The 27050-nt window shown below is 41.2% G+C and overlaps 1 protein-coding gene across 1 annotated transcript in view; it reads left to right on the forward strand.

Annotated features, from left to right (window-relative positions):
• Positions 1-12550: 12550 nt before the first annotated feature.
• pcdh1a (protocadherin 1a) overlaps positions 12551-27050 on the forward strand; it is an 87129-nt gene continuing 72629 nt past the window's right edge. Inside the window, exons 1-3 of the mRNA XM_059351517.1 lie at positions 12551-13115; positions 20791-21605; positions 22561-24747. Of these exons, the coding sequence (XP_059207500.1) occupies positions 20811-21605; positions 22561-24747 (2982 nt within the window). The 5' untranslated portion in view covers positions 12551-13115; positions 20791-20810. The remainder of the gene's footprint in view (positions 13116-20790; positions 21606-22560; positions 24748-27050) is intronic.

Genomic DNA, 27050 nt, shown 5'->3' on the forward strand with positions numbered 1-27050 from the left:
CATCACTTAGTTGGTTATTGTAAAGTGTTACCCAAAGGATGTTAAAATATATAACCACGGTCAGCTCAACAAGATATTTATTTATCTTTCATCTTTTTTATAACGACCTTAACTCCTTTTTTCTGCTTTTCCAAATCCTGAAATACCAGACAGCGCCAAATAAACCTGGTGACTCTTTCTATACAGCACTCTGACAGAACAGAGGACTCTGGCAAGAAAAAGGATGTGCTTTATGTTAAATAATGCACAGGTTGAAGGAGCTGACGGGCTTGCACTTCACTGGAGTTGTACCTTATACAATTTCCTGAGATATATTGATGTATTGGCCTTATTGGCTGTATTCATCTTCTTCCCTTCTTTCCCTTTGCATCATGCCTGTCTTACTCCTAAGCTCTCCACCTGCCTCATGCATGATATTGTTTGGAAAAGATAAACCAGTGTGCTTGAGGTGAGGAGATAATTGAACGGACAGCTGTTGGTGGAAATATCAGTGGACAGATTGTTCAGCCTTTCTAACTGCCAATCAGAAACACACACATACACACACCATGCAAAATCATGACAGATATGACAGTGAGTTGTTCATGTGGTGCTGACAGCTTTATAAACACAACTCTTTTAAATCTCCTCAGATGCCAGTGTTATGAGGAAATCAGTTGTCAATTAACTTGTTTTAGCTGTTACATAATTTCAACCTTCAGAGAATGATGATTTTTCTTTTATTCCCCCCCCCCCCCCCCCCCCCCCCCCCCCCTGTTTCTTATTAACTTGAAAAACCTCAAAATCACCAGATAGAGTTTGGAAAACAATATTTTTATTATTTCAACATGCGAAACCAAACTACATCTGAAAACTTTTTAACATCCCAAATAAAATGCAATGTTATTTGAAGTAAAGCATGTTCTGTTTAAGACACAATGCTATTTAAATGTCCTTCTTTTATTGCCATTAAGACCTCTACAATGATATAATCTTCATTAAGAAGGTTTACAAAGCTTAATCTACTTTACAACAAGTAGACTGTAAATAATTTAGGAACACAGTAAAGTTGTGATATGAAATATTGATAGCAAAATAAAATCAGTTAGATTGTGATATCATGAAATCATTTGCTCAGCTTAGAAAAAGGTTTTTGATTCGACCATGCCTGATCACACTATTAGGAAGTTACATAAATTGTGCAGCAGAATATGATGCTGAAGCAGTAATGAGTCATGTAGGCACTCTTACTGAAATTGGGCAGTGTAGAAAAGAGATTTGCTTTTATGATCAAACTGTAACTGCTGATAAAATCTCAAGAAGTGCTAATAAATGCATCTGGCAATTAAATCTAGGAATTCAAATTAAGGATGATGAATGGCCGTGCGTCCCTCTGTATTCAACAGTTCTGCCTTTTTCATTTGTAGCCTACAACCACTTGGATTTATCTGTAACGTTTAGCTTTTTAACTGTATTGTTTTTGTCTCTCTGCTGCTCGCCTGCCAACTAGTTTGGTTCAGGTGTTTGTTTATCCAAAAAACATCTTGTGTCTTATATTTTAATGTCTGAATGTATCTGTTTTGTGTGTGTGCAAATGACTTGTGTTTAAGAAGAGGGATGTCTATTTTGATGTATTCCACGACTTCAATTTGAGGATAGACTTAGAACTCGGTGCTTTACTTTCTGGGCAAAGATGTCATTACTGAATCAATGCCTGCATTTAGAAATATAACATGATTGGATATTCTTTTTAATTTGTATAGATTCTACACGTAAATGGAAACCTAATTTCAGTAGTGATGAAAACTCTTCACTAATCAGATTTACAGTACATCAGTGCAAACTTTGCTTCATAAACTGCTGACTCTGTGTTCCTGGGCTTTGTCTCAGGGCTGAGCGGTTCAAGAATCATGAAGTTTTCCTTTTCCTTTCCGCATCACTGCTCCCCTTTTATCCCTCAGTTTGCCCATCTATAACTGCTTCTGCTCCACAAGTGGATGTGCTACAAATTTGAATGCAATATTTTCCTCAGTGTTTATTTCTCTTCATAGCTGAGGATGATATAGCCCAGACTCTGTTTTTATGATGGTGACATTTAAAGAGAAAATTCAGACCATATCACATATGGCAGAAAGATGCTGAGAACTGATTGATGCCTGTGGGCTTAAATGCTATTTTATGTCCGACCACACCCCGTGATGTCACAGTGGGTGTTTTTAATCAGCTGTCAAAGGCAAAACACCTGCTGTGGCATCACAGACTGGGATGTGACCAGAGGTACGGCCTTCGTTAACATTTGTACTTCTAGAGAGCAGTGCAGCAGCGGGTTTTAGCCCATATTTCATTCAGTGTGGATTTACTCTTCAAAGTGGTTGCTTTTGCTGCAGCTTTTTTAGTTGTTTTCTGCTTCCTCATTCCCCACTCTCTCTCTCTTTAGATGTATCCCCGTTTGTGTTACATATGTATGTGTGTGTGTATCTTTGCGTCTGTCTGTTGTAGTGTCTGCATTTGCCTTCTCTTTGCATTTTGCTCCTGTGAAAGTGTGTGCGTTTGTGGAGGAAGGAAAGGTACTCCAGGTGTGGTGTGTGATAAGAGAATTGATGTAAATGTATACAGATCACATTCACACACTGTGTTGTGTGCCGCAATAGCAAACAAACCATGAGCTTGGAATTAGAACATTCGCTCTGCCTACAAAGTTTTAAGCATCAATTGACGTAAATGGAGATGGATCTCAGTTTAAAAAAATAAAGATGTATATATATATATATATAAATATATGTGTGTGTGTGTGTGTGTGTGTCTAAGATTTGGAGAAAAATCTGTTGCTCATCAAAATATTAGGATGTTATAATCAGGGCACTGGCCACAGACAGTGTGCTGGCCAGATAAAGCATGGTGGGCAGACTGTTTTGGGGAATTTGGGAGAGTTTGAGGGCATTCTCTGCTTTTGTTCTGATGCACCGGTTACCCTTGCCTTGTCCTCGTTTTACCTCTCTCATATTCAAATATGGCCACAAGGAAAAGGTGAGTGGGAATCAAATAGGCCTGCGCTCTTTAAACTGACTGATAAAGACATCAAATGAAGCGGTATTTCGGCCCACACTCAGTTATATCTGTAATGGACAACACACTGTTGAATGATGGCCTTAGTCTGTCTCTGCTGTTTGTTTTAAGAAATGCACAATAAACGGAATCTGTGAATGCCACGTACCTTTAGCATTAATATGTGGAACAAGTAGACAATGTATTAATAATGAAACAGTGCAGTTACATTTTTAATTTATGTGATTAATTCAAAAAACGTTTCTGTTTACTGACAAGACCCAATCGTTTAACGTGTTTGCAATAACATAAATGAGACTTCAGAAGATTTAAATGAAATTCAACGATTGGGCTCAAATGACCACTCAAATGGTCACTCACTGTTCCAACACTGATTCACTAACTTTGCTAATTACATGATTTTGTCTTTTATTGATATACATATGTTAACTTTTGTTTAGTTTACATCTGACCTCTCTTTTCTACTCTTTTCCTGCAGCTGACTGTATGGACCACCTGTGAAAATACTTAAAGTATGGCTGGTAAAGAGCAGTGTAACTACACCGGTCCCACGAAATGAATGGCCACGATTCTTACAGATGTCTCGAAGCTTTATTTTCTCTCTCTCTCTGTACTTCAGCTGACACCGTGAAAACTACAATGAATAAAGACATACACACTTGAAAACACATGCAACTCCCAATCACTGTTAATTATCATTGTAACATATAAACAGAAAGTTACCGTGTCCGCCACTTGGACCACATGTAGAATTATTGTTCTGCCGTTGCTTGCTCTCCTCTACAGCCTTTTCTGCTGCTCTGACCCATAATGCAACTGAACCACAACAAACTGACCCGGCCTCACATTTCGACCTCACATTTCCCACAATGCCCTAAATCAGACCCTTACATTTCACATTAAAAGCCCTCAAAAAGAAATACATTTAACCAAACATTTTATGACATTAATTATTGTAGTTTAAATCACCTTTTTATAACCAGGAACCTGAATGACCATGAATGTCTATAAACACTACAAACACATAAACTGTTTCAGAGACAGTTACACTCCCACCAAATTACTATAATTTATGATGATCTTTATGTTTGAATAAATCTAGTAATTTTCAGAACCAATTAGTGGTTATCTGTAACTCTCAGATTAAATCTGATACTTTGAACTTTCTGATCAGGTAGGTGTTATTTGCACCAAAATCATTTCAGTTGTTCTCTACAAGTACAACTACTTTATGAATAGGACGTTCAAGAATGGATGTGGCATTAACTCGTTGACCATCCTTATTGAGCCTTCGATTTCCTATCTGTAAAGTCACTTTTCTCACTAGTCCATCTTCATCTTCACAAACATTTAGTACTTTTCCAAGTTTCCACACATTGCGAGGAATCTCCTCCTCCTTTACAATGACAATATCTCCAATTTTCACATTTCGCCTTGCAGAGTGCCAGCGCTGTCTTAATGTGATGTTTGTCAGATATTCTTTCCTCCACCTACTCCAGAATTGCTCCATGAGATACTGGACTCTGCGCCACCTCTTTCTGGCATACAGGTCTTCTGCCACAAATTTTCCTGGTGGAGGCAGCGGGACAGAGGTTTTCATGGTCAGTAGATGGTTTGGGGTAAGTGGCTCTAAACTTGTGGGGTCATTGATGCTGTCAACAGTAAGTGGACGACTATTTATGATTGACATGGCTTCATAGAGAAATGTTCTCAAGGAAGCATCATCTAATCTTCCTGCACTCCGTGAGAGGACACAGCTTAGGACGCTCCTAACTGTCCTGATCTGCCGCTCCCAAACACCTCCCATGTGACTGGCATCAGGCACATTCATTATAAAGTCACATTGTTTTTCAGCCAGGTAAGCAGTCAATCGATCTTTGTCCAATTCTTTTAAAGCTTTTGCCAGTTCATTTTTCGCCCCAACAAAGTTTGTCCCTTGGTCTGATCTGATTTGTCTCACAGGTCCACGGATAGCCACAAAACACCTCAAGGCATTTATGAAGGCATCAGTTGTTAGATCTTCCAATAGCTCAATGTGAATTGCCCTTGAGGACAGACAGGTGAGTATGAGACCGTACCTTTTACACTCTTTACGACCTTGCTTAGTGTTAAAAGGTCCAAAACAGTCCATTCCACAGTAGGAGAATGGAGGGGAGGGTTCAACACGGTCAACAGGTAGATCTGCCATCTTTTGCGTTTCTGTTGGCCTGCGAGCTCTCCTGCACGTAACACATTGTTTGATGTGGTTTGCCACAACTTTGCTGCCACCAACAATCCAGTAACCATTTGCTCTCAGCTCATTTAGCGTTTGTCCTCTGCCTTGATGCTGAGTTTTTTCATGACAGTGATCTAGGATCAGGCGTGTGACCACCCCGTCCCTTGGTAGGATTACTGGATGTTTCAAGTCAAGTGGTAAGGAAGCCTTTTTCAATCGCCCTCCCACCCTGAGAACACCATCTTGCAATACTGGATCGAGCTGGAACAACTGATGGCTACGAGGAAGTTTGCCTTCAGTTAGTATTTGCATTTCCTCCTTGAAAGCGTCATCTTGTGCCAGTTTCACAAGCACAAGGCTTGCCTGTCTTCTGTCTTCTACACTTACAGGTTCTGCTGTTTTGGTTGCTTTTGCCAACTGCTGGATTCGAGCAACAACATTCACTGCTGTGAGCCATTTTGAAAACCGCTTGAACCTCTCCAAAAAGTTGTCCTCTTCTACAACCTTTGTTTGTAGTACTTGTGTCGTTTTGACTTCCGGATCACCCAGCAGGAGTTGTGGCGTTGATTCTGGTGTGACAATCTCTCTTTCCCACAGGAACTTGGGTCCAGTGAGCCAATTTGAACTGATCAACTCTGCCACCTTAAGGCCTCTGGAGGCATGATCTGCCGGATTTTGATCAGTGTTGACATGATGCCACTGTGCTGGGTCGGTTGTTTCTCTTATCCTCTGGACTCGATTTGCAACAAAAACATGAAATCTACGGGCTTCATTGTTAATGTAGCCCAAGACCACCTGTGAATCTGTCCAAAAGTATTCTTGGTCAATTTTTAGCTCCATCTCCTCTTTCAACATGTTGCTGACTGCTGCGGAGACCACTGCAGCTGTTAACTCCAGCCTTGGTATGGTTACAACTTTCAAGGGTGCTACTCTTGCCTTACCTATGACTAAGGAGCACTGCACCTTGTGTTCACCTACCACTCGAATGTATGAGCACTGGCCGTATCCATAGCTACTTGCATCAGAAAAATGGTGCAGTTCAGTTCTCTGAACTTTCCCTAGGTTTTCTGGAGTAAAGCATCTTTGAATCTGTAGGTTTTGTAGATTCTCCAAATCCTTCAACCAGCTCTCCCATTTCGGCTTCAGTTCTTCAGGCAGTGGTTCGTCCCATCCAATACTCTTTTGGCACATTTCCTGTAGTATTTTCTTTCCCAGCAGGAGGAAGGGAGCCAAGAAGCCTAATGGGTCGAAAACAGAGGCGACAGTCGAGAGGATTCCCCGTCGTGTTGCTGGTTTCTCATCCATGGTGACCTTAAAGGAGAAAGTGTCACTGTTCACACTCCATTTTACTCCCAAAACAGTTTGGACTGGGAGTTCATCATGATTGAGATCCACATCCTGAGCTCCACTAGCACGTTCACTGTCAGGAATCGACTCCAAGACTTCTCTGTTGTTAGAGATGAACTTGTGGAGGTGCAATTTCGCCTTTGTGCACAGAATTTGCGCTTCTCTCACCAGTTTAATAGCTGTCTTCACAGATTCCACGCTGATGAGGCCATCGTCAACATAAAAGTTTTTTCTGATAAAGTTGGCAGCTGCAGGATACTCTCTTTCATTCTGGCTTGCAAGATACTTCAGCCCATAATTTGAGCAACCAGGAGAGGATGCTGCTCCAAAAAGATGGACTTTCATGCGATACTCTTTTGGCTCTGAATTTGTGTTGCCATTTTCAAACCACAGGAAACGTAAGTAATCCCTGTCCTCTCGACTAACGTGAAACCTATGAAACATTTTCTCTACATCACAGGTCACTGCTATTGGATGTTTGCGAAACCTGCAGAGCACTCCTGTCAGCCCGTTTGTAAGGTCAGGTCCAGCCAGTAAGTGATCATTAAGAGCTGTGCCATTGTATTTGGCCGAACAGTCAAACACAACCCTAATCTTTTCTGGTTTTCTAGGGTGATATACCCCTTGGTGAGGAATATACCATACATGTCCTGTTTGGGGTTGATGTTCAGCTCTTTCTGCATCACCATCTCTGAAGACATTTTCCATAAATTTGACATAATCCTCGTTAAATTTTGGATTTTTGTCAAGTTTTCTCTTCAGGTGCTTCAGTCTCACTAGAGCCAGCTGCTTGTTTTCTGGCAGTTTTGGACGTGTTTTAAAAGGAAGGGGCATCTCCAGATGTCCATCTGCATTCTGGTGTACTCCTTCACTCAGTAACTGCATGAACTGTATGTCATCTTGCGATATGCTCTTTTCTCCAGATTGTGTGTCTTTGAAGTCAGATTCAAGGACTTTAATGACAGTGGCTGGCGTCAGTGGTGGAAGTTCCTTGACAGACACACGATGACACAGACCTGTCACTTCTGTTGACCTTGCAACCTGTGGTGAACTGCCAACAATGCTCCAACCCAAGTCAGTTTTGACTGCATAAGGCTCTTCATCACCCCCTGTGATGACACGTCGTGGCGCCAAGGCTCTGGAGCAGTCATAACCTATTAAGAGTCCGACTTCACAATCCATCAGATCTGGTATTTCCCTTGCTATTTCATTCAGATGTTTCCACCTTTTTGCAGTTTCAGGGGTCGGAATGTGGGAACGTTCCAGTGGGATGAAGTCTCTGGAGTATGCAGTTGGCAAGTTAATAAAGCTTTGTGAGGTAAACCCTCTGACTCTGAGACCACTGACTCTCTCACTCTGAACAATGGAATCTTTTCCCATCATAGTGGTAAGCTTTAACTTAACTGGCTCTATATGTGCCTTCATCCTCTCACACACCCCTTGGTCTACAAAGGTGTTGCTGCTCTGGGTATCTAGTAAAGCATACACTAATGTCTCTTTCTCAGGTGTAGTGATTGAGGAAATCCACACAGGCACTATCATGGATGTACTCCCACCATTTCCTCTGTCTATGCAGCAGGAAAGGGAAGATGTATTCTCTTCTGCTTGCATGGCCTGAGCAGATGGGTTTGCAGCAGGGAGACGGTCTTCATGAAGTGGTGTTGGATGATGTTTCTTGCAAATGCTACAAGTAGCTCTATTCTTGCAGTCCTTTGAATTGTGTCCTTTCCTAAGACAACCAAAGCACAGGTTATTGTCAAATATGAACCTTTTCTTGTCCTCCACAAGCTTATTGGTAAACCTCTGACACCTGTGGATGGAGTGGCTTTCTCCACAGCAAATACACGGGGCTGGGTTTGTAGATGTTACTCTCTTGTATCCACTTGAATCCCTTGAGCTGTTTTCCACAGCACTGTATGTTTTCATCACTGTACTTGGTTGATCTGACACTTTTACATTTGTGTTAAACACATTTGCTTTTGGGCGTTTCACATCTCTTAATGGCTTTTCTTCAGTAAGTTTCAGTGCATGAAAGGATGTCACTGGATTACATGCACATTCTGCTTCTCGTGCTATGAAGTCAGCAAACTCCTTGAATTCAGGGTATTCCTCTGTTTCTCTCAACTGCTTTGTGACATGGCGATTCCAGCGAGAAGTTACCCAATCAGGGAGTTTTTGGAGCATCTTTTGATTCTCTTCACAGTCATTTAACACCTGAAGCCCTTTAATGTGTGGCATGGCATTGCTGCAGGCTGTCAGAAAATCACTAAATTGTCTCAGTTTAACTGACTCCCTTGAGCCAATCTTCGGCCAGTTGTTTAGTTTTTCTCTATATGCACGCTGGATTACAAAGAAGTTACCATATCGTGCATTCAATACCTCCCATGCTTGGTCATAAGCTTCATCATCCTTTCTATAGAAGCTTCCTTCCAGTACAGACCGTGCCTCACCACTAATGTATTTTTGGAGGTAAAACAATCTGTCTGCTGGATTCATGCAGCGACGTTCTATCAATGCTTTGAAGCTTGTGCTCCATTCTAAAAACTTGAGTGGGTCTCCTGAAAAGACTGAGGGCTCTGGTGCAGGAAGTCTGGTAAGAACCATTGTGTCATGTAGGGCTTGCACTAACGATGCTTCATTGTTAGCATTCTTTGACTGTTCAGTGTTATTGTTACACGTTTGTTCCCCTTTATTTTCTTTTTTAGGTACAGGAGTATGACTGGCCAACTTACTGCCTGCCGTGCTGTTTTGGTCATCAGCCTCACTTTCAGTTTCAGAGTATGCCTTAAGCCTGGCAGCTATTACTTCAAGATCTCTCTGATTTTCTAGCCTTCTGAGTTCTTGCCTTTGTGTAGCAATTGCTTCTTCCCTCTTCATTTCAGCCTGTTTTGCAGCTAACTGTGCAGCATATTCTGCTCTTTTTGCTGTCATACTTTGCTGTTCTGATGCACAGCTTGACTGATGGCTACGAACGGTGAATTTTGAGACTGAAGTACCAAATATTGACTGGGCATACTCTCTGTCAAGCACCATACGAAGTCTTGCCTCTTCAGCCTTAACATCAAACTCCTCTTGCCCCACTTCACTCATGCGCACTTTCATTAACTCCATCAAATCCCTTGTTACTGCTGCACAAGAGTCCATTTTTCTTCTAACCTCAGTAGAAGGTGCTAATTGACATCGGATATTTTCATACATATCCCTCACTTTTGTCTCCATTCCTTCAACAGCATCCATCATGTCACCCAAGTCTTCATCAGTGCACTCGTCTTTAAGTTTGGTACGAGAAGCTCTAACTTGTTCTTTCCAGCTTTCATAGAGCATGATGAATTTACTCTCTTTCTGTGAAGCCTCTTGTTGCTTCAGCTCTTGCATTTTTGGAGTAAACTTTCTCTCCCGAGAAGATTTCCTTGTTGATGAAGTTAAAGAGGTAGGTTCCATTGTTATTTTCAGAATTTCTATTTTTGCATGAATGTCACCAATGAGTGTCTCTAACCTTTCCCTTTCAACTTTGTCACTTTGTGATTTTAGTTGTTCACTTAACTCAGTCAGCTCTTCTTGAAGTGACTCAATTTGTACACTACATTCATCAGCCTGTGATTTTTCTCCCTGAACTGACATTGTACATGTTTTAGAAAGGACACTATCACCGATTAATGGCAAAAAATGCACATAGCTTTGAAACCTGCTAACTGCGATCTTAGTTACAATATTTTGTAAGTGTTTAACCAAGAAATCCTCTTAATGCACTCCTTTGATTAAGCATTCAAACACTTGGATCAAAAATACTATTACAACATTCATTAACAAAATAAACAATAACAACAGTGGTTTGTAATCAGGCTTCAGTGATAAATCAGTCACTTTCTTATTAATTAACCAGTATTTTCAACATGTATTATTATTCTCACAAGATTAGCAAATGTTCCAAATTTTATGGAAATTACACCATCAAACCTGATGCTATCTGCCGATTCGCTCTTCTGCCGGTGCTGGGATGAAACAGTCAGTCCACTTTGTAACCCATGGACGGGATATTTGCAGAGCTGTAGTCTACGCTGTCAGACGGCGCCCTCTGTGAATGGAACTGCGATTCTCGAACGTGCCGGTGTCAGGAACAGCCACTCTCCTTCCATGAATTGGCAAGCCTTTTCCCGCGTTTTGTCCGATCACCCGCTGCCCAGCGCTCTTGCTTCTTCTTCTTCCATGAATTGGCAAGCCGTATCCCGCGTTCTCTCCGACCACAAGCTGCCCAGCGATCGTGCTTCTTCTTTTCTCATTCACGGCCGCGCACCTTTCTTTCTCCGGTGGCACGTTTTCACTGTAACTACACCGGTCCCACGAAATGAATGGCCACGATTCTTACAGATGTCTCGAAGCTTTATTTTCTCTCTCTCTCTGTACTTCAGCTGACACCGTGAAAACTACAATGAATAAAGACATACACACTTGAAAACACATGCAACTCCCAATCACTGTTAATTATCATTGTAACATATAAACAGAAAGTTACCGTGTCCGCCACTTGGACCACATGTAGAATTATTGTTCTGCCGTTGCTTGCTCTCCTCTACAGCCTTTTCTGCTGCTCTGACCCATAATGCAACTGAACCACAACAAACTGACCCGGCCTCACATTTCGACCTCACATTTCCCACAATGCCCTAAATCAGACCCTTACATTTCACATTAAAAGCCCTCAAAAAGAAATACATTTAACCAAACATTTTATGACATTAATTATTGTAGTTTAAATCACCTTTTTATAACCAGGAACCTGAATGACCATGAATGTCTATAAACACTACAAACACATAAACTGTTTCAGAGACAGTTACAAGCAGTATGGCAGTGGAAGTGCGTGGACGGCAGCTCTAATATGATTGGTTCAGGGACACTGTAAGCCTGAATGGCAGCCCTTAATGGGAGCCCTGGAGAGGTAACCCAACAGCTGTGTGTTTGCAGCTAATGAGAGATGGGGGAGGAGTAAAGGATCACAGACTGGAAACACTCTGATAAACTCTTGCCTCAGAATGGCTGGGGGAGATAGGAAATCAAGTTTTCTCCGGAGGACATTGCTTAAGGCTTTCCTTTGTGACAAAACCCGCATTTGACTCACTGCTCCTGGTCCATTGCTTATGCTTAAGCAGTTATGATCACTGGCATCAGTGTTGTGGAAGAAAGGAAGAGAATAACTGTGGCGTGGGATGGATTTCGCTCCCTGCTGAGCCATGCTGATTTATAGCCCTTAGCAAAAGCATTGTTTTTTTTAATTACACTGCTGCAGTTTTAACAGATGATGTTATACATAACTAGTTTATTCCAATGTACAGCAACAGCATTTTCATTGTCTTTGCTGGCAAAAAAAAACAACATTATTATGTGCATTACTCCAACATCAAGCAATGTTAACATTCAATTCCCTTAATTTCCTCAGCTGATCTAAGGGGACTGCATTACTTCCCTCCCTTATTATAACCGCCTGAGGGTGGCGCCAAATGAATAAATAGTGGCCGACCAGCTTCCATTTTAGGCCATTCATTTTGCTACATGGAATGCATATCAACAAGTAAACTGTCAGTACAGGCTACCTGTTACATCAAATTTAGACAATTTGCGCAATCAATGCATTTAACATGAACAAAAGCAGTGGTCTTTTTGCAGCAGTAGTGCAGCACATGCACAGTGACTGCACGATACGCTTATTCTATAAGGTGCATCCTCCCGTTTGAGGTGACCCAGTTTAATGAGATCTTCTTAAACTGTAGGAATCACACAATTTCCTGGTAGGCAGCCCAGGCATAATGTGATGTTGAGTGTGAAGTTGCTGTGCGCTGCGGTGGATGGGAGCCCCACCTCCTCCCACGCTCTGATGAGTAGAGAGAGAAAGCGAGAGGGAGAGAGGGGAGCAACTAACCTACCCACAGTATCTCACCACTTGCTCTCTGGAAATGCTTCAGATGGGCTTCTTGTTTAAGACCGGTTAGCTATTCCGTTTTGCGTTGAAAGAAATGACATTTATGTTGCTGTCGTTCAGACATCTAGTGCGTCCTCACAGTGCTTTTTAGGCTACTTATATCAGGGGAAGCGCTCGAGAAACTTGGACTAAAGGGATGCGCCAACGAGTGCATATCTTGGCAGGGATCAGTTATTGTGGATCGGAAATGGCACACACTAGGCTATCCCTGTGGAATGAGACTCTTCGTTTTCCAGCTCTATCATAAAATAATCGACCACAAACCGCTCATAACTTCTAATATTTCCACGGACTGAAATCTGTATCTGCTCTGCAAGACTGCCGGACGACGGTGGATAGGCAATCCTGAATTTTGATGCGGAAAGTTGCAAATGCTGTGAATGGATTTTGTGGCCGCTGAAGTTATTTTGATGTGAGCACTGTGACGGAGGTTTGAGGGTTAGACACCTGCCTCTGGGATCACCGGTGGACACATCAGCTGCGGACGGATTGGCGACGCGACAAGCGCTCATAGAGAAGTCTCTGGCTCAGGTACTGAAACAAATGCAATATTAAGCGAGAAAGTTATTGTGATTGTGACGTTGATGGAGATCTGTGTCGGGAAGTTTGTTTTGAAAAGATTTCTGACTTGAAGTGGTGTCTAATAACGCAGGCCATACTAACAGACTGTTTATACAACAAGTTGTCTGCGGTGCACTTAATAATAGACAAGCAGCGGCTCGGTGTTACAGGTTGATAGGACACCGCGATAGGAAGGTAACAGTGCAGATATAATGACGCGCTGCGTGATGGATCAGACGATGCATTGCAATTAAAACACAACTGAGTAGAGTTCCAGCCTCCGTGAGTAATGACACTGAGTCATTAAGCGTCATTGCATTTCACCTACAATATAAGTGCATACGCTTGAATCGGATGTGTTCTGGCGATAGACTAATTGCATCTTGTTATGATTCTGTGAAGCAGAAAATGTGATCCATTTGTATCATGCATTCCTCGTCATTCCTTTTATACAGGCTGCAAACATCATATGATTTGCCTTCATTTGTGGATCTTTATTTGGAGCGGTTTACTCGCGATTTTATTTTATTTTTTTGCGCGAATAATTTTGACGTATAGCTTGCCATGTTAAGAACTAATGGCCAGTTTTCCTATGGAGAGATTCGCGCATTTAATTGGAGGGGGAAAAAAATAAATCTTTGATCAGCGCATCCGCACTGGTAATCTCCCCTGCTCTCCAGTGAGAGTCTGGGGTGTTGTTTCTCGCCACCCCACCGACCACCAGGCACATTTTAATAGTCTGCCCCACGTAGTGATGTCGGTCTAAGTTCCCTCACATACTGTAGGCTACAAGGCCGTCAAAACAGAGCAGATCAAAACAGGCCTAGAACCCAGTTTTACCTCATATCTGACAAACTGTCGATAAGACATAAACCTGATGAATGTGGTGATCTCTGTCGATTATAAAGCACTTGTGAGAGAGGAGTTAAGCAAAAGACACAAGATCTATCTATCTATCTATCTATCTATCTATCTATCTATCTATCTATCTATCTATCTATCTATCTATCAAATTATGAATAAGGGGCAAAAGGACAAGCTGTCAGTTCAGTTTCCTTTATATTTTCCCTTTTATAATTTTATTCACTTGCCATGCAAAGAGGTAGTTGAATGTTGAACTTTACACATGTCCTCTGCTCCCCCTGAATCCTGTACAATAACATGTATTGTGTTGAGGAATGGAGTTGCTGAAGGAAGGCTACCTGTTTGCCATTTGGTAAACATATCAAATCATTGAAAGGGCACAAGCGGGGTTTCTGACTTGACTGCTTAAGCAGCTCCTTGAACTTCAGTGCGTGAACCTGTACAAAATAATACATCATCAGTAAAATACTTATGAGGAGCCTGGTTTTAATTACAAACACAGTTCAACAAGGAGTAAGAGACCTGTCAGTGTGTTTATATCTCCCTTATGTCTGAATACCACCTCTAAGATTTCTAGTGGGATTTGTTTTGTAGTAGGAGTGACCCCCATCACTGTTTTTGTGTGGAGTAGCCTACATGAATATCTAAACGCTCCTGCCCTCAGCAAGTGTTTCCAACCAAAGGCCATTGCTTTCTCATTACTAATGGTCAGGGTTTACTGTCTCTAGAAGTGTGTAGAGAAACATTTTGCAGTAAATTCTGTTGGTAGAATCAGCTGTAAGGAGACCTAAGCTGTGATACTAGCCATCATAAATCATGCTGGTGGGAGGGTAATGGCTTTTACCTGTTATACTAGCTAAAGGCGCAGAGTCAGCCAATATATCAAATCACCTCAGTTGAGAAAATCATTAAATCATCCGTTATCTTTCCACACTCTAGCAAAGCAGGGGAGATTACATCTTATAGCAGACATTCATGAGCTTGATTTGTACCAAGTAACAGGTGAGAATTTAGCTTCTGCAGAGGAGAAGGAGCACTGGTGGTGTTGCTGGATTATAATCTTAATTTTTTTCCCTACACACACAAAATTCGCCCTTTGACATTTTATTAATCTGCAATTATGCCTCAGTTGATTCTATGCGTGAGTCATTTCTGACGGACCTGTGGAGCGGCCAACTTAAAGAGCAAGTGTCACCCAGTCAGTCACTGAGTTGACTCAGTCAGTAGATAGTCTGTCTCTATGGTAACCAGGACAGGCGCACATGCTCTGCAATACAATTATATTTCTCATTTTTAACATACCTTTTTTTAATGAATCATGACAATACTCACATGCATGCACCCACACAACCATTCAGCCTGTTTTTAGTTCCTCTTCTTCAAAGCCAAATATCTGAGGCATTGTGTAAAAAAAAAAAAACACTTTCAATTTCCTTCAATACTTTTTACAATTTTAATTGATATTATTTTACTTTACTTAATAAACTAGTGCGGGAATGAGTAAGATGCATGCAGGAAATAAATTATGATAGAATGATGTTGTTCACTCTAGAAATAAATAACTAGTGGATTACAGGATGTTTTTTACAGACTGCACACTTTTACTGTTTGTTGAACAAAGTTCTGCTTTGGTACATTTCCATATTATTCAAATTGATCTCCACAAAATGTCTTTTCATTTAAACTCAGTCCTTTAATTTCTAATGTTCCTGCATTATATTTTTCTTAATAACCAATAACATGAAATAAATATAATTTCTATTCTATTTATAATTAATGTCACATCAAAGCAAGATGTACAGTTTTTACAACAATCGTTTCAAAGTGTGAATGAAGTAAAAATGATCCTTCAATAGGTGCAGATATCTCTGTGTTGTCCACTGACCAATATGTAAATAAACTCCAGGTGGTGGAGGAGTGTGTTTTTCCATATTTTTATGCTAGGATGGTACCAGTTTTTCAGCGGCCATTGTTATGGCTGGGTTCAGCACCCCTGGCCTCATTAAGGCAGATACCTCTAAACCTCTTGGGAATGCATGGGACCAACTGTGTAGGGTCAGTGGTTGTAGACACGTAGAAGTTGAAATGCTCTCTTCAACCGTGAGGTCAGCTGGGTGGTGCATTGTGTGAGGGCTCCAGGTGAGACTCAATCAGACCTTGCAGTTTGACTGATGTTTAGCTGCCGGAGGAGTCTCTCACCTTCTTCTCTGTGAGGAGCAGAGCAGCAGCACTGGCACTGAGCCTTCAGGGAGAGGTGGAGGGATAGGGGATTGTAGGCAGTTGCTAGGAGGAATTTGGGAGTTCACTGTCATTCAAAATGGCATTGGAGGAAATGGGTAGATCCATGTGGCAAGAGAGAGATCAGAAGGAAGGAAGCCACAGTGTGTAGAGACACCCCCTTATATCTGCATATGCTGGGAAACTCAAGTCTTCTCTCTGTTCCTTTTGAAGTTGTTGCAACTATTCCAATATTCTGATTGTGGATGCTTTTTGCTCCTTGCTTTGTCCTCTTTTGCATATTTTGTTTTTTAACAAAACAAATCCTCTTTTCTTTCATTATTTAAAAGGCTATGGTTGTATAAACAAAAACAATATTTATCCCTGCAGTATTTGCAAGTGTTTGACAATTTTCAGGAATATATATATATACTTCCTATTATTCCTCTTTTGAAGGCAATACCTTATGTATACATACATATAAACGGTCATATACTTGTAATTAGATATATTTTTACCTCTATCCATGAAATTATTGTGACAATGTGAATTATTCTTGACAGTTAGTCAAGTAGTTAGAGTGTATATCTTCACAAAACCACACGTATCACAGTGAAAATGAAACCACAAATAACAGAGGATTGTGTATGAAAACAGAATTATTCCGGCCTTGTCTATATATTATTTTACTGTCAGGTAAAATATCATATAAACAACACGTCTACATTTCAGTAAAACTTCAACAGAAGTGACAATAGACTCCCAAGTGACACAGTGGGCAGGAGTGAAAATAACTTTCCCTGCTCTGTTTTAACCGCTCTTATCTATAGAGGTCATAGGCAGGTGAAGGGGTATGCTTGGGTGAGTTTCTCCTGCAGCTCGGTGAGTCTGTGGGGTGATGGCCATGCTGAGAATGAGTCATGAAACACTGACTCTCTCGTCCGGTCTTCTACTTAGACTTGGCACCCCTGACGGTCTTAATAAGCTGGGTTTGGGCCAGGAAGTGTACTTGCTGGGTGGCAGGTCTACTCTGTGATGTTCCTAGGGGTCTTAAAGTCCATTGCTGAGTAGTTTTGTTTGACTACATTTTTTGCTGCAAAGTTAAACATCTTCACAGGAGATGTAGCAAACAGCAGACCCATCAGGCATTTTGAGACTCTCTTTGAAGGTCCACCTCCATACTGTGGTACAGGCTGCCTTCAGTTTTTCTCTATGTTGGAACCATCTGGACCATTGCATGATCACAGCATGAGGCAATGTGCTGAATGCTGCTTCACTGGAAGAGTTAAAGTTATCTCCTCGGCAAGACAGTAGATGCCTTGATTGTATTTGGAAAGATATTTTTTCAGAATATTTCTTGCTTCTCTTTAAGTGTCTGGCTCAGTGTGTTTGTTGGTTTGTCTATTTGTGCAGGATTTCTTTGCAGCACAATGCGCTTAAGGGAATTACAGTATGAGCCCTTTAGGCCGTGAAGAGCCATTATAGTTTTGCGTAAAGGAAGTACAGTGTGTACTTCGCTCATACAACTTGTAGTACAGTAGGGGTCAACCAAGCATTTGCCAGGTCTAAGTTGTCCTGTGGAGCAGCTACCACCAAGTAGCTGCACGTCTTAGATATAATGTGTAGTCAGTGTGCAAAAAAAGAAAGTTTCTAGAGTGATTCTTCCAGTTATAGACCACTGTGCTGCAACAGTTCTTGGTTGGTAATTTTATTCAACCAAACGATTTCACTTTCTCAGCCTTGCACTTCCTGACATCCAGTTCTTGTATCTACCCCACAAGGGCATTGTTATTGTAGTTACTGTATTGTAGTGGTTAGAGTGGTTGACCAGGAATGTAATATGACAGACACATTTATACACACAGGAAGAACTAACTTCTTGTTTCTCCTTTTGAGTTTATGCTGAGTTATGTATCCCGATCTGCCTGAATCAGCTTGTAGTCTTGTGGGTCTACCACACCATCTGGGATGGCAGATGATAACCAAGTTTTTCAGAGAAAAAGCGCTGACATGCAGAGAATGTCACTACTAGTTGTGTTCAGCAGTTCTAAGTCATGTATTTTGCTACTCAGGTAGTGAACTTTGTTGAGATGTGTAGTAGTCCAGTAGTGGAAAGTTCCCCTTCGCCACACCTCAGAGTGCTTGGAGATGAGTGAAAAAAATAAAAAATAGATGCTGTCTAGCTTTTGATAAAATATTTGTGAGGTAGCTGAGAAATGTGAGATAGAAGCTCAAAGGCGTGGTGTCAATAATATTCAACCGATAAGAGATTCTCACTGAGTGATGGCAAAACGCACATTTCGCAAACAACATGAATTTTAATGTCAATGTAAACAAAGAAAAAAGAACACCAATTCTCTGTGGCTGCCAGGCACGGTGCCATCTGGAAGACAGGCATGAGGCCAACTGGAAGACATTAAGTCATGAGTGTCATCAACCATAACAATCATGTCACTATCAAAGCATGCCTATTCATTGTAGAAGTGGCAGTAATGGCAGGGGGACAGTTACAGCTAAAAAAAAACATTATGACAATAATTATAGTTTTCATTTTTAAATGGCCACTTTGTAAAAGAGAAAAAAAACATTTTGCAAACTTTAATTCAAAAACAAATGAAAAATAAGAGAAATGACAAAAAGATGATCCAAGTCTCAATAGAGTATAGTCACGTTATTCCAAGTAATGCTTTTATGAATTTTTTTTAACACACTTTTCTACAAGCTCACATGTTTCATGTAAGCAGGGAAAACAATATGAAATATTTACAATTCCATTTAGAATCACCTTCGATTCATAATTATTTTTCAAATTATAAAGTTTCTGTTTTATCTGTCAGCTGTAGATATAAAAAACTGTTTTTTTTTACGCATCCGCTGATTATGTTTTTACTCCAGTATGCCTTTTTTCCCCACTGTACACATGAACACACAGAATGCACACTCACTGTTCACGCCACATTGACTAGAGGCTCCCCCTGCAAATGTAAAAAGGGACACATCGATAACTGAGCAATTACTGCATCAATAACCTGCACTTCCAATTTTAATGTATTCAAAAGGAATTGGATTTCTTCATTGGATTTCTGTATATTTGTGTTTTGCTGTCTCGCTTAATACACATTTGCTTTGCGCCTTTCTAGAACATTGTTTCATTTGAGGTGATGCAGACTGAGTGCTTTGAGCTCAAAAAACATTATTTGACCATATTAATGTATATTTCTCTCTTTCTCACAACCGCACAAACTCAGGCTGCTCTGATCTCACTTATTTTTCCCTCAGGGGCCCTCACGGTTCTGGCCGATATTAGATCCAGTACCTGTGCTCTTTTTTTTTTTGTATTATTAAAGTTCTTTTTTGTGTAAGGTATGTGTAATACTTCAACTACACACCACTTTTTTTTACAAAAGTGAGGATGTTGTAGACACTCACAGATGCGCCACAGACACAAAACTGGTACATTGTTGCCACCAGCACTGTCCAGTTTTCAGGAGCACTGGACCTTTTAACCTCAACATCTGCTCTCATTTCAATTACCAATAGAGCGCTTCACACATACACACACAGAGGAAATAATTATAGTCTAAAATCATTGTAGCATGAAAAAAGCCAGAATTCTTTAGCTGGAGGGAATACAGATCAAAGAAGACACTAAAATAATGGCTCTTAATTACAGAGTTGAAAGGTTCAAAATCAAACATAATTATTACAGTGTTTGAACTAGCCAGTAGCAATAGTGCATGGATAGAAATTGTTGCATTGTGCATTGTGTCAAGCTGCATGTGATAATTGCCACGTCGCACAATCTGCATTAGAAGAACTGTCCTCATTGCTTCCTTGATGCTTAGTATGTAAGAGCTTGTTGTTAGAGGCCTTAGCAGGTTTGTAAGGATTTCTGTTTGAGGGTATGTTTCTTACTGTGGGTTATTTTAAAACTACATTGCTTCACCAATCAATGTCTAGTAGTGTAATACCAAAATAATGAGTCTTTTAGGCAATCTGATTTTGTATTACACTTTTATTTAATTACGCAGCTGAAACAATGCAATCCACACTGGCCCTCAAGTTTGTTTTGTGTGCAAGCTCAGAAGATACAATTTCTTGTTCCAACATTAATTTCCACAAGAAATTTGTGAAGCTGAGACATTCATTTAAGCTACTGAAGCGCTGGAACAGAAAAGAGACCAAGCCGGGAAATGGTTATGATTGCACTTTTTAAAAACTGCCTCTTTCCCTTTGTTGTTATTGTTGTCTTATTATTATATCATGCTTCTATGCCTGCTACTTATTGACAACAAATATGAATTTTACAGAGATATCATGGAAAATTACACTGAAGACATTTTTTTTCTTTATTACTGGCAGCATGTATCACTGTTGTCTCAATGACTTGTAGATGTGATGTCTGTGTTTTTCGAGTTTTTAATAAAAGTGAAGTAATTGTTATCTATGGAGCTTTGTACAGCTACAAGGCATTTTATAGCTATTATAGCTTGTTGTCACAACACACAATTTTTCAAAAAGGTAACAACATTTTGATACATATACTCATTTTGTCCTTTTGCAGGCAGATCTTCTGATGACCTAATGGAACTGAAGTCACAAGTAGTCCTCTTCTGGGTCCTGGTGCTGCACTGTGGCTCTGCTGAAGGCAGTATCCTGTACCGGGTCCAGGAGGAGCAGCCTCCCAACACTCTTATTGGTAGCCTGGCAGCAGACCAGGGCCTACCAGACTCCGGTCATCTTTACAAGCTGGAGGTGGGTTCCCCTTACCTTCGTGTCGATGGAAAGACGGGAGACATTTTCACCACAGAGATTCCCATAGACAGAGAGACCCTGAGGGACTGTCGATCCCTGGCTAAGGGTAAGCCCTGCTACCTGGAATTCGAAGTATCGGTGACAGATCTCATACAAAACCAGAGCCCACGACTCATTGAAGGACGCATCGAGGTGCAGGACATCAATGACAACACTCCACAATTTCCATCTTCTGTGCTCACCATCTCTGTCCCTGAGAACACCATCATGGGGGCACTGTTCTCCATACCTCTCGCTACAGACAGGGATTCGGACAGGAATGGGGTGGCAGATTATGCGCTGACTGCAGGGCCAGACGCAGCAACCCTATTTGGTTTACAGGTGGCTGACGACAGGGGGGGGAAGCTCCCGCAGCTTATTGTTCTGGGCAACCTAGATCGCGAGTTAAAGGATTCCTATGACCTCAATATCAAGGCAGTGGATGGAGGAAACCCACAGCGTTACAGCAGCGCTCTGCTGAGAGTGGTTGTCACTGATGCTAATGACAACTCCCCCAAGTTCGAAAGGTCCACCTATGAGGCAGAAGTGTCGGAAAACAGTCCAGTGGGGCACTCTGTGTTGCAGGTAAGACACAAATACTGTGATGCAAATATACTTGTTTTAAAAAAACTTGTTTTAAATCAAACCAAAACCAAAATTGTGCTTGATTTGCTTGATTTTTTTATATTCAGCAACTGAGAAACACAGACAAAAAAAAGGAAAAAGAAGAAAGAACTCAGTTTATCAAGATGGGTTTTTTTTCTTTTTAAATGAGTCTGCAACGCTTATCCCTCGGATAACGTCTGAGTGTGAAAAATCCAAATCAAAGATGGATATTTTTATTCTGCCATTGTGCTTTAAAATATTTAAAAATAGCCTCACAACTCTGAATTTTCAAAATTTAGACTCTAATGCAGAACTCAAGGGAAACCAAGACCACATGTAGTTCTTGTCAACTCACATATCTTCATCATACTCAAGTTTTTAAAAATGTGTTATTTGAAAGTGGTTTCAAACCAATGACTCATTTTCAAGTAATACAAGTATTACAGCATTATCGTGTTATGCTTCTGCAGGTAATTAAGCTGCTTTTTGCTTTTGTTGTGCTATTATACTTGCAGAAATAGAATTAGAGATACACAATGTCAGAGTGTAGGAGTAAGACACTCTGTGTAGGATTTTGTCTGCATACCGCTGTGACATTGTACCGACTGTCATGAAAGGAATAGCAGCGCTAATATATTGCCAAATGTTTTCATGTGGACCTTCTCTCTCGCCCATATTCTGGAATAAAAGAAAGGGGTAGAGAAAAAAGGGCTATAACCATCAAAGCAGAGATAAAGGGCAATAATGAAACATGCCTAAATAAATCTGTTCACTTGCTGTGCTTTGAAGTGATCAGAGATCAGTTGATTAATTTATTAATTCATTCATTGACCAATGATTAGAAGAGAAAATCCTACACTGCTTTCCTTTAATTCTAACCCCAAGTTGTTTCGCATAAATCATGCCTTTAACCACAATATTCCTTTCATTACAGGTCAAAGCAAATGACTCTGATATGGGCCCTAATGGAGAAATTGAGTACACCCTTCACCAAGCAGTAGACCCGGTGCCGAAACTCTTACGAATTGATCGGTCCAGTGGCATTATCTATGTCAAAGGAGCCCTGGACAGGGAGGAAATCAACAGCTTGTCCTTCTATGTGGTGGCGAGGGATAAGGGTCCTCAACCTAAAAGCTCGAAGACATTTGTGACAATTGAGGTGACTGACCAAAATGACAATGCTCCAGCTGTGGAGATCCGTGGAATTGGTCTTGTGACACACAGTGAAGGGGTGGCTAACATTTCAGAGGACATGCCAGTTGGAACAGCCGTTGCTTTGGTGCAAGTGTCCGACAAGGATGAGGGAGAGAACGCTGTGGTCACTTGTGTGGTTGCAGGAGATGTACCATTCCAGCTCCGCCCTGCCAGCGACTCATCAAGTGACAACAAGAGGAAGTATTTCCTGCAGACCACCACCCCCCTCGACTACGAAAGAATTAGGGATTACCGAGTAGAGATTGTGGCTGTGGATTCTGGAAATCCAGCACTCTCTAGTACCAATTCTCTGAAAGTGCAGGTGACTGATGTGAACGACAATTCTCCAATATTCTCCCCGACTTTGTTTGAGGTAGATTTTGCTGAAGAAAACCAACCAGGGGAGAAGGTTTTGGATGTGATTGCTTCAGATGCTGATAGTGGCACTAACGCAGAGCTCCTCTATAATATTGTGGCAGACTCAACCATCAAAGGTCTGTTTGAAATTGATCCAAACACAGGGGAAGTAAGAGCCCGAAGTCCACTTGACCGTGAGCATAAAGAACAATATGAGTTCCGGGTCACTGCAGCAGATAAAGGATCACCTGTTCATAAAGGAACAGCAAGTGTTGTAATAAAAGTCCTTGACCGCAATGACAATGATCCAAAGTTCATGCTCAGTGGCTACAGCTTTTCAGTTTTGGAGAACATGCCTCCCCTCAGTCCAGTTGGCATGGTAACAGTCCTGGATGTGGACAAAGGGGAGAATGCCCATGTTCACCTCTCTGTAGAACCTGATGGAGGGAAGTTTGTTGTTCAAAATGGGACAGGCACCATTCTTTCAAGCATCTCGTTTGACCGAGAGAAAGAAAGTAGCTATACTTTCCGTCTAAAAGCAGTGGATGGAGGAGAGCCACCTCGGTCTTCATATGTGGGCGTTACCATCAACGTACTGGATGAAAATGACAACGACCCTGTTGTCACCAAGCCATCCAATTCCTCCTTCAGGCGCTTATCACCTCTGGCTTCCCCAGATAGCCATGTTGAGGTAGTGGAAGCTGAAGACCTGGATAGTGGGCCTAATGCAGATCTGGTCTTCAGTATCGCTGGTGGAAACCCTTACCAGTTATTTCGCATTTCCCCCTCCAGTGGGGAGATCACTCTAGCAAAAGAGATGACCCGAAAACATGGCGGACTACATCGCCTCGTGGTGCGAGTGAGTGACAGGGGGAAGCCTGCACGTCATGCCACTGCCCTGGTCCACATCTATGTCAATGAAACCATTTCAAATGTCAGCTTAGTGGAGGCTCTAGTAGGACACAGTCTTTACACTCCACTGGACAGAGACATTGCTGGTGATCCTGACAATGGGTTTGCTGCACAGCGTAGTAACATTTTGTTTGGAAGCCTTGCCGGTGTGGCAGGTGTTGTCATGTTGATCTTGGCGGTGGTATTTATCCGACACCGCATCCAGAGAGAAACTAAGAGTGGGTATCAAGCTGGCAAGAAGGAAACAAAGGACTTATATGCACCCAAACAGGCACCAAAAAATGCCAAAGGCAAACGAGGGAGGAAAGGAAAACCCCAAAAGTCCCCAAAACCACTTGGAGAAGATGAGGAAGTCAGCCTACAAAAGAGTCTCAAGTTCAACCTTGATGGGGTCAACGACAGTCCCAGGATACACCTGCCCTTAACATATTCACCAGGAAGCCCTGATATAGGCAGGCACTACCGCTCCAACTCCCCCTTACCCTCCATTCAGCTGCAGGCCCAATCCCCTTCAGCCTCACAGAAGCATCAGGCTGTCCAGGACCTTCCGGCTGCCAACACCTTTGTAGGAACGGGAGGAGACGACAACTCGACTGGCTCGGACCAATACTCAGACTACAGCTACAAGACCAGCCAACTGAAGTACAGCAACAAGCAGGTAAGGTCATGCCTTACAAAATGTAACTGCTATCTAGATCAGAGTTGTCAAGCTGATCCACGAAAGGGCCAGTGCGGCTGCAAGTTTTTTCGTTCCAACCAAGAGCACACCTGAAACAAATCAACTGTGTGAGACAAGACAGTTCAGTTAATTGAATGAGTTAAGTCGATTGTGCTTCGTCTTGGTTGGAATGAAAACTTTCAGCCACACTGGCCTTTTCATGGATCAGTTTGACACCCCCGATCTAGATGGTCTGTTGGATGAGTGGATGGTTGGTGTGTTGCATTGTTTTAGTGTATTGAAGAGGAATAACTCAATTTTAGAAATCATGTATGTTATCTTATTGTGTGCAGTTTTCTGGTAGAATGAACAACTCTCGTAGGACTATGTTGTCAGCTACAGTAATACATCATGAACCACTTAAAAGACAATAACATGATATCAAATATTAATCATTTGAATGGCTTTTGCTATTATTGAATCATCAGTTTGAATTTTAAAAGTGTAAAAAATGATTGCAGATTTTTTACTGTCACCTTTTTCTTATTCACAGTTTTATTCCCTGCAGAACAATGCATAATGTTTGAGATGGCAGATTAAGGAGAGACAAGATGTCTACACCCATTTGAAAGGCATATAACTTTTATAAAGGTTAAAAAAGAAATGGCATGGTATTCCATCAATATCTACTTGCCATTAAACTGCTTCTATGGTCACATGGACAACATTAATATGCTTTGGGAATAGAGTAATTATGATAATTAGAAGGGTGTTTTTTTTGGAAAAAATATAGTATCAACTATTTTTCTTAATATCAAGTGCAGTGGTATGTTGCCTTACTAAATGTTTTGCTGCCATTTAAGTTTTCTGGAGAATTAAACTTGACACACAAAGAAAACTGTTTTTAAATGTTGCAATCCCAGAAACTTTAAATGGCCCTTCATACTTGTTTTTTCATGGAGTTGGAAGTGGAGTTGAGTAGGGAAGGTCCGTTTCTCAGTGACTTACTTCTGCTCTTCTGCCTGACCTCTCGTGCTCTGATCTCTGCGGGTCACTTGCTCTTATCTCCCTGCTCCTTATGCTCTTATCTCCTGTTATCTGTACAACATTTGGCAAGGCTCGAATTGCCATGGTAACCGAAATATTAATAGACTCAGAGGGGATTACGGAAGAAAAATTTGTAGAGTCTAGGGATAGAAAGCTATTGTGTCTCTGGGTTTCTGTGTCATCTCCAAGTGTGTGAATGTGCATTTTGGACTAGACAAGTGTGTGTTCAGGGAGGATAAGGTAGAATACCATTCCACTTAAATATTATAACTTTCTGATCCCATCAGTTTATTAAGATATCTGTACACGGACTACTGAAATGCAACTCCCTTTTTCAGTACAGTAATTACTGTACTGCACTTTCATTCTTCCTGAGGAAAGAAAAATCCTCCAGGAGGTAGAAACAGTATCACACAACTTCAAAGAAGAGCAAAATCCAAAGACTACTATACTGGGGCATTTCTTCTCAAACAAATGCAGTGCACCTGTGATAGGCAACCTAACATGACTGATAGTTCTTGCCACCTCTGAGTGATAACTGATATATTTGTGAATCACACAATAATGTCTAGCTCTTGCAATGCAATATTCATTTTTGCTGCAGTGCTATCCAAAAATGGCCATCTGTTTTTTTTTTTTTATCACAAATATTTGACACTGATGTATACAATTTATTTTCATCCGAGACGAGTTGACATCAGCTTTCAAGATGCTTCCATATATCAAATCACAGTGTCATACATACAAAACAGTTTGACATTCTCCAAGGCTTTGGAGATAAAGTTTGACACATAAGAATTAGCAAAAAATAGAAGTGGAAAATATGCCACTGAGTTCTGAACATGTGTAGGTGACATATTTTCTGTGGAGATATCTTCAGAGCCAGTATCACAGTTGGCTGGTTGGTAGTTTCAGCAGATGCTAGCTGACAGCTTAGGTGATCACAAGCCTTTGTGGGTGGAGTCAGTTTAGAGAACAGTCACCACTGTCTCCTTGATGGACAACATAAGGGACCAAAATGACTGCAAGCCACGGGGTGTGTCTGGGTATTTTTGTGTAGTGCCAATCTCTGTGTTTGTGAGTAGATTTCTTGCTCAGTAAAAGAGAGTTAATTGTAACTGCGGCACAGATGTAAGCTCACAGCACTTGACAGTGTTTGTGGTTTTCTCAATATGATAACATAAATGCGTATGAGACTCAAGTGATTGACAGGCTGTGTAAAAACATGGACAGATGCTGAAGCTCATGTGACATAC

The sequence above is a fragment of the Centropristis striata genome, chromosome 15 (genome assembly GCF_030273125.1).
Source record: "Centropristis striata isolate RG_2023a ecotype Rhode Island chromosome 15, C.striata_1.0, whole genome shotgun sequence".
Classification (NCBI taxonomy): domain Eukaryota; kingdom Metazoa; phylum Chordata; class Actinopteri; order Perciformes; family Serranidae; genus Centropristis; species Centropristis striata.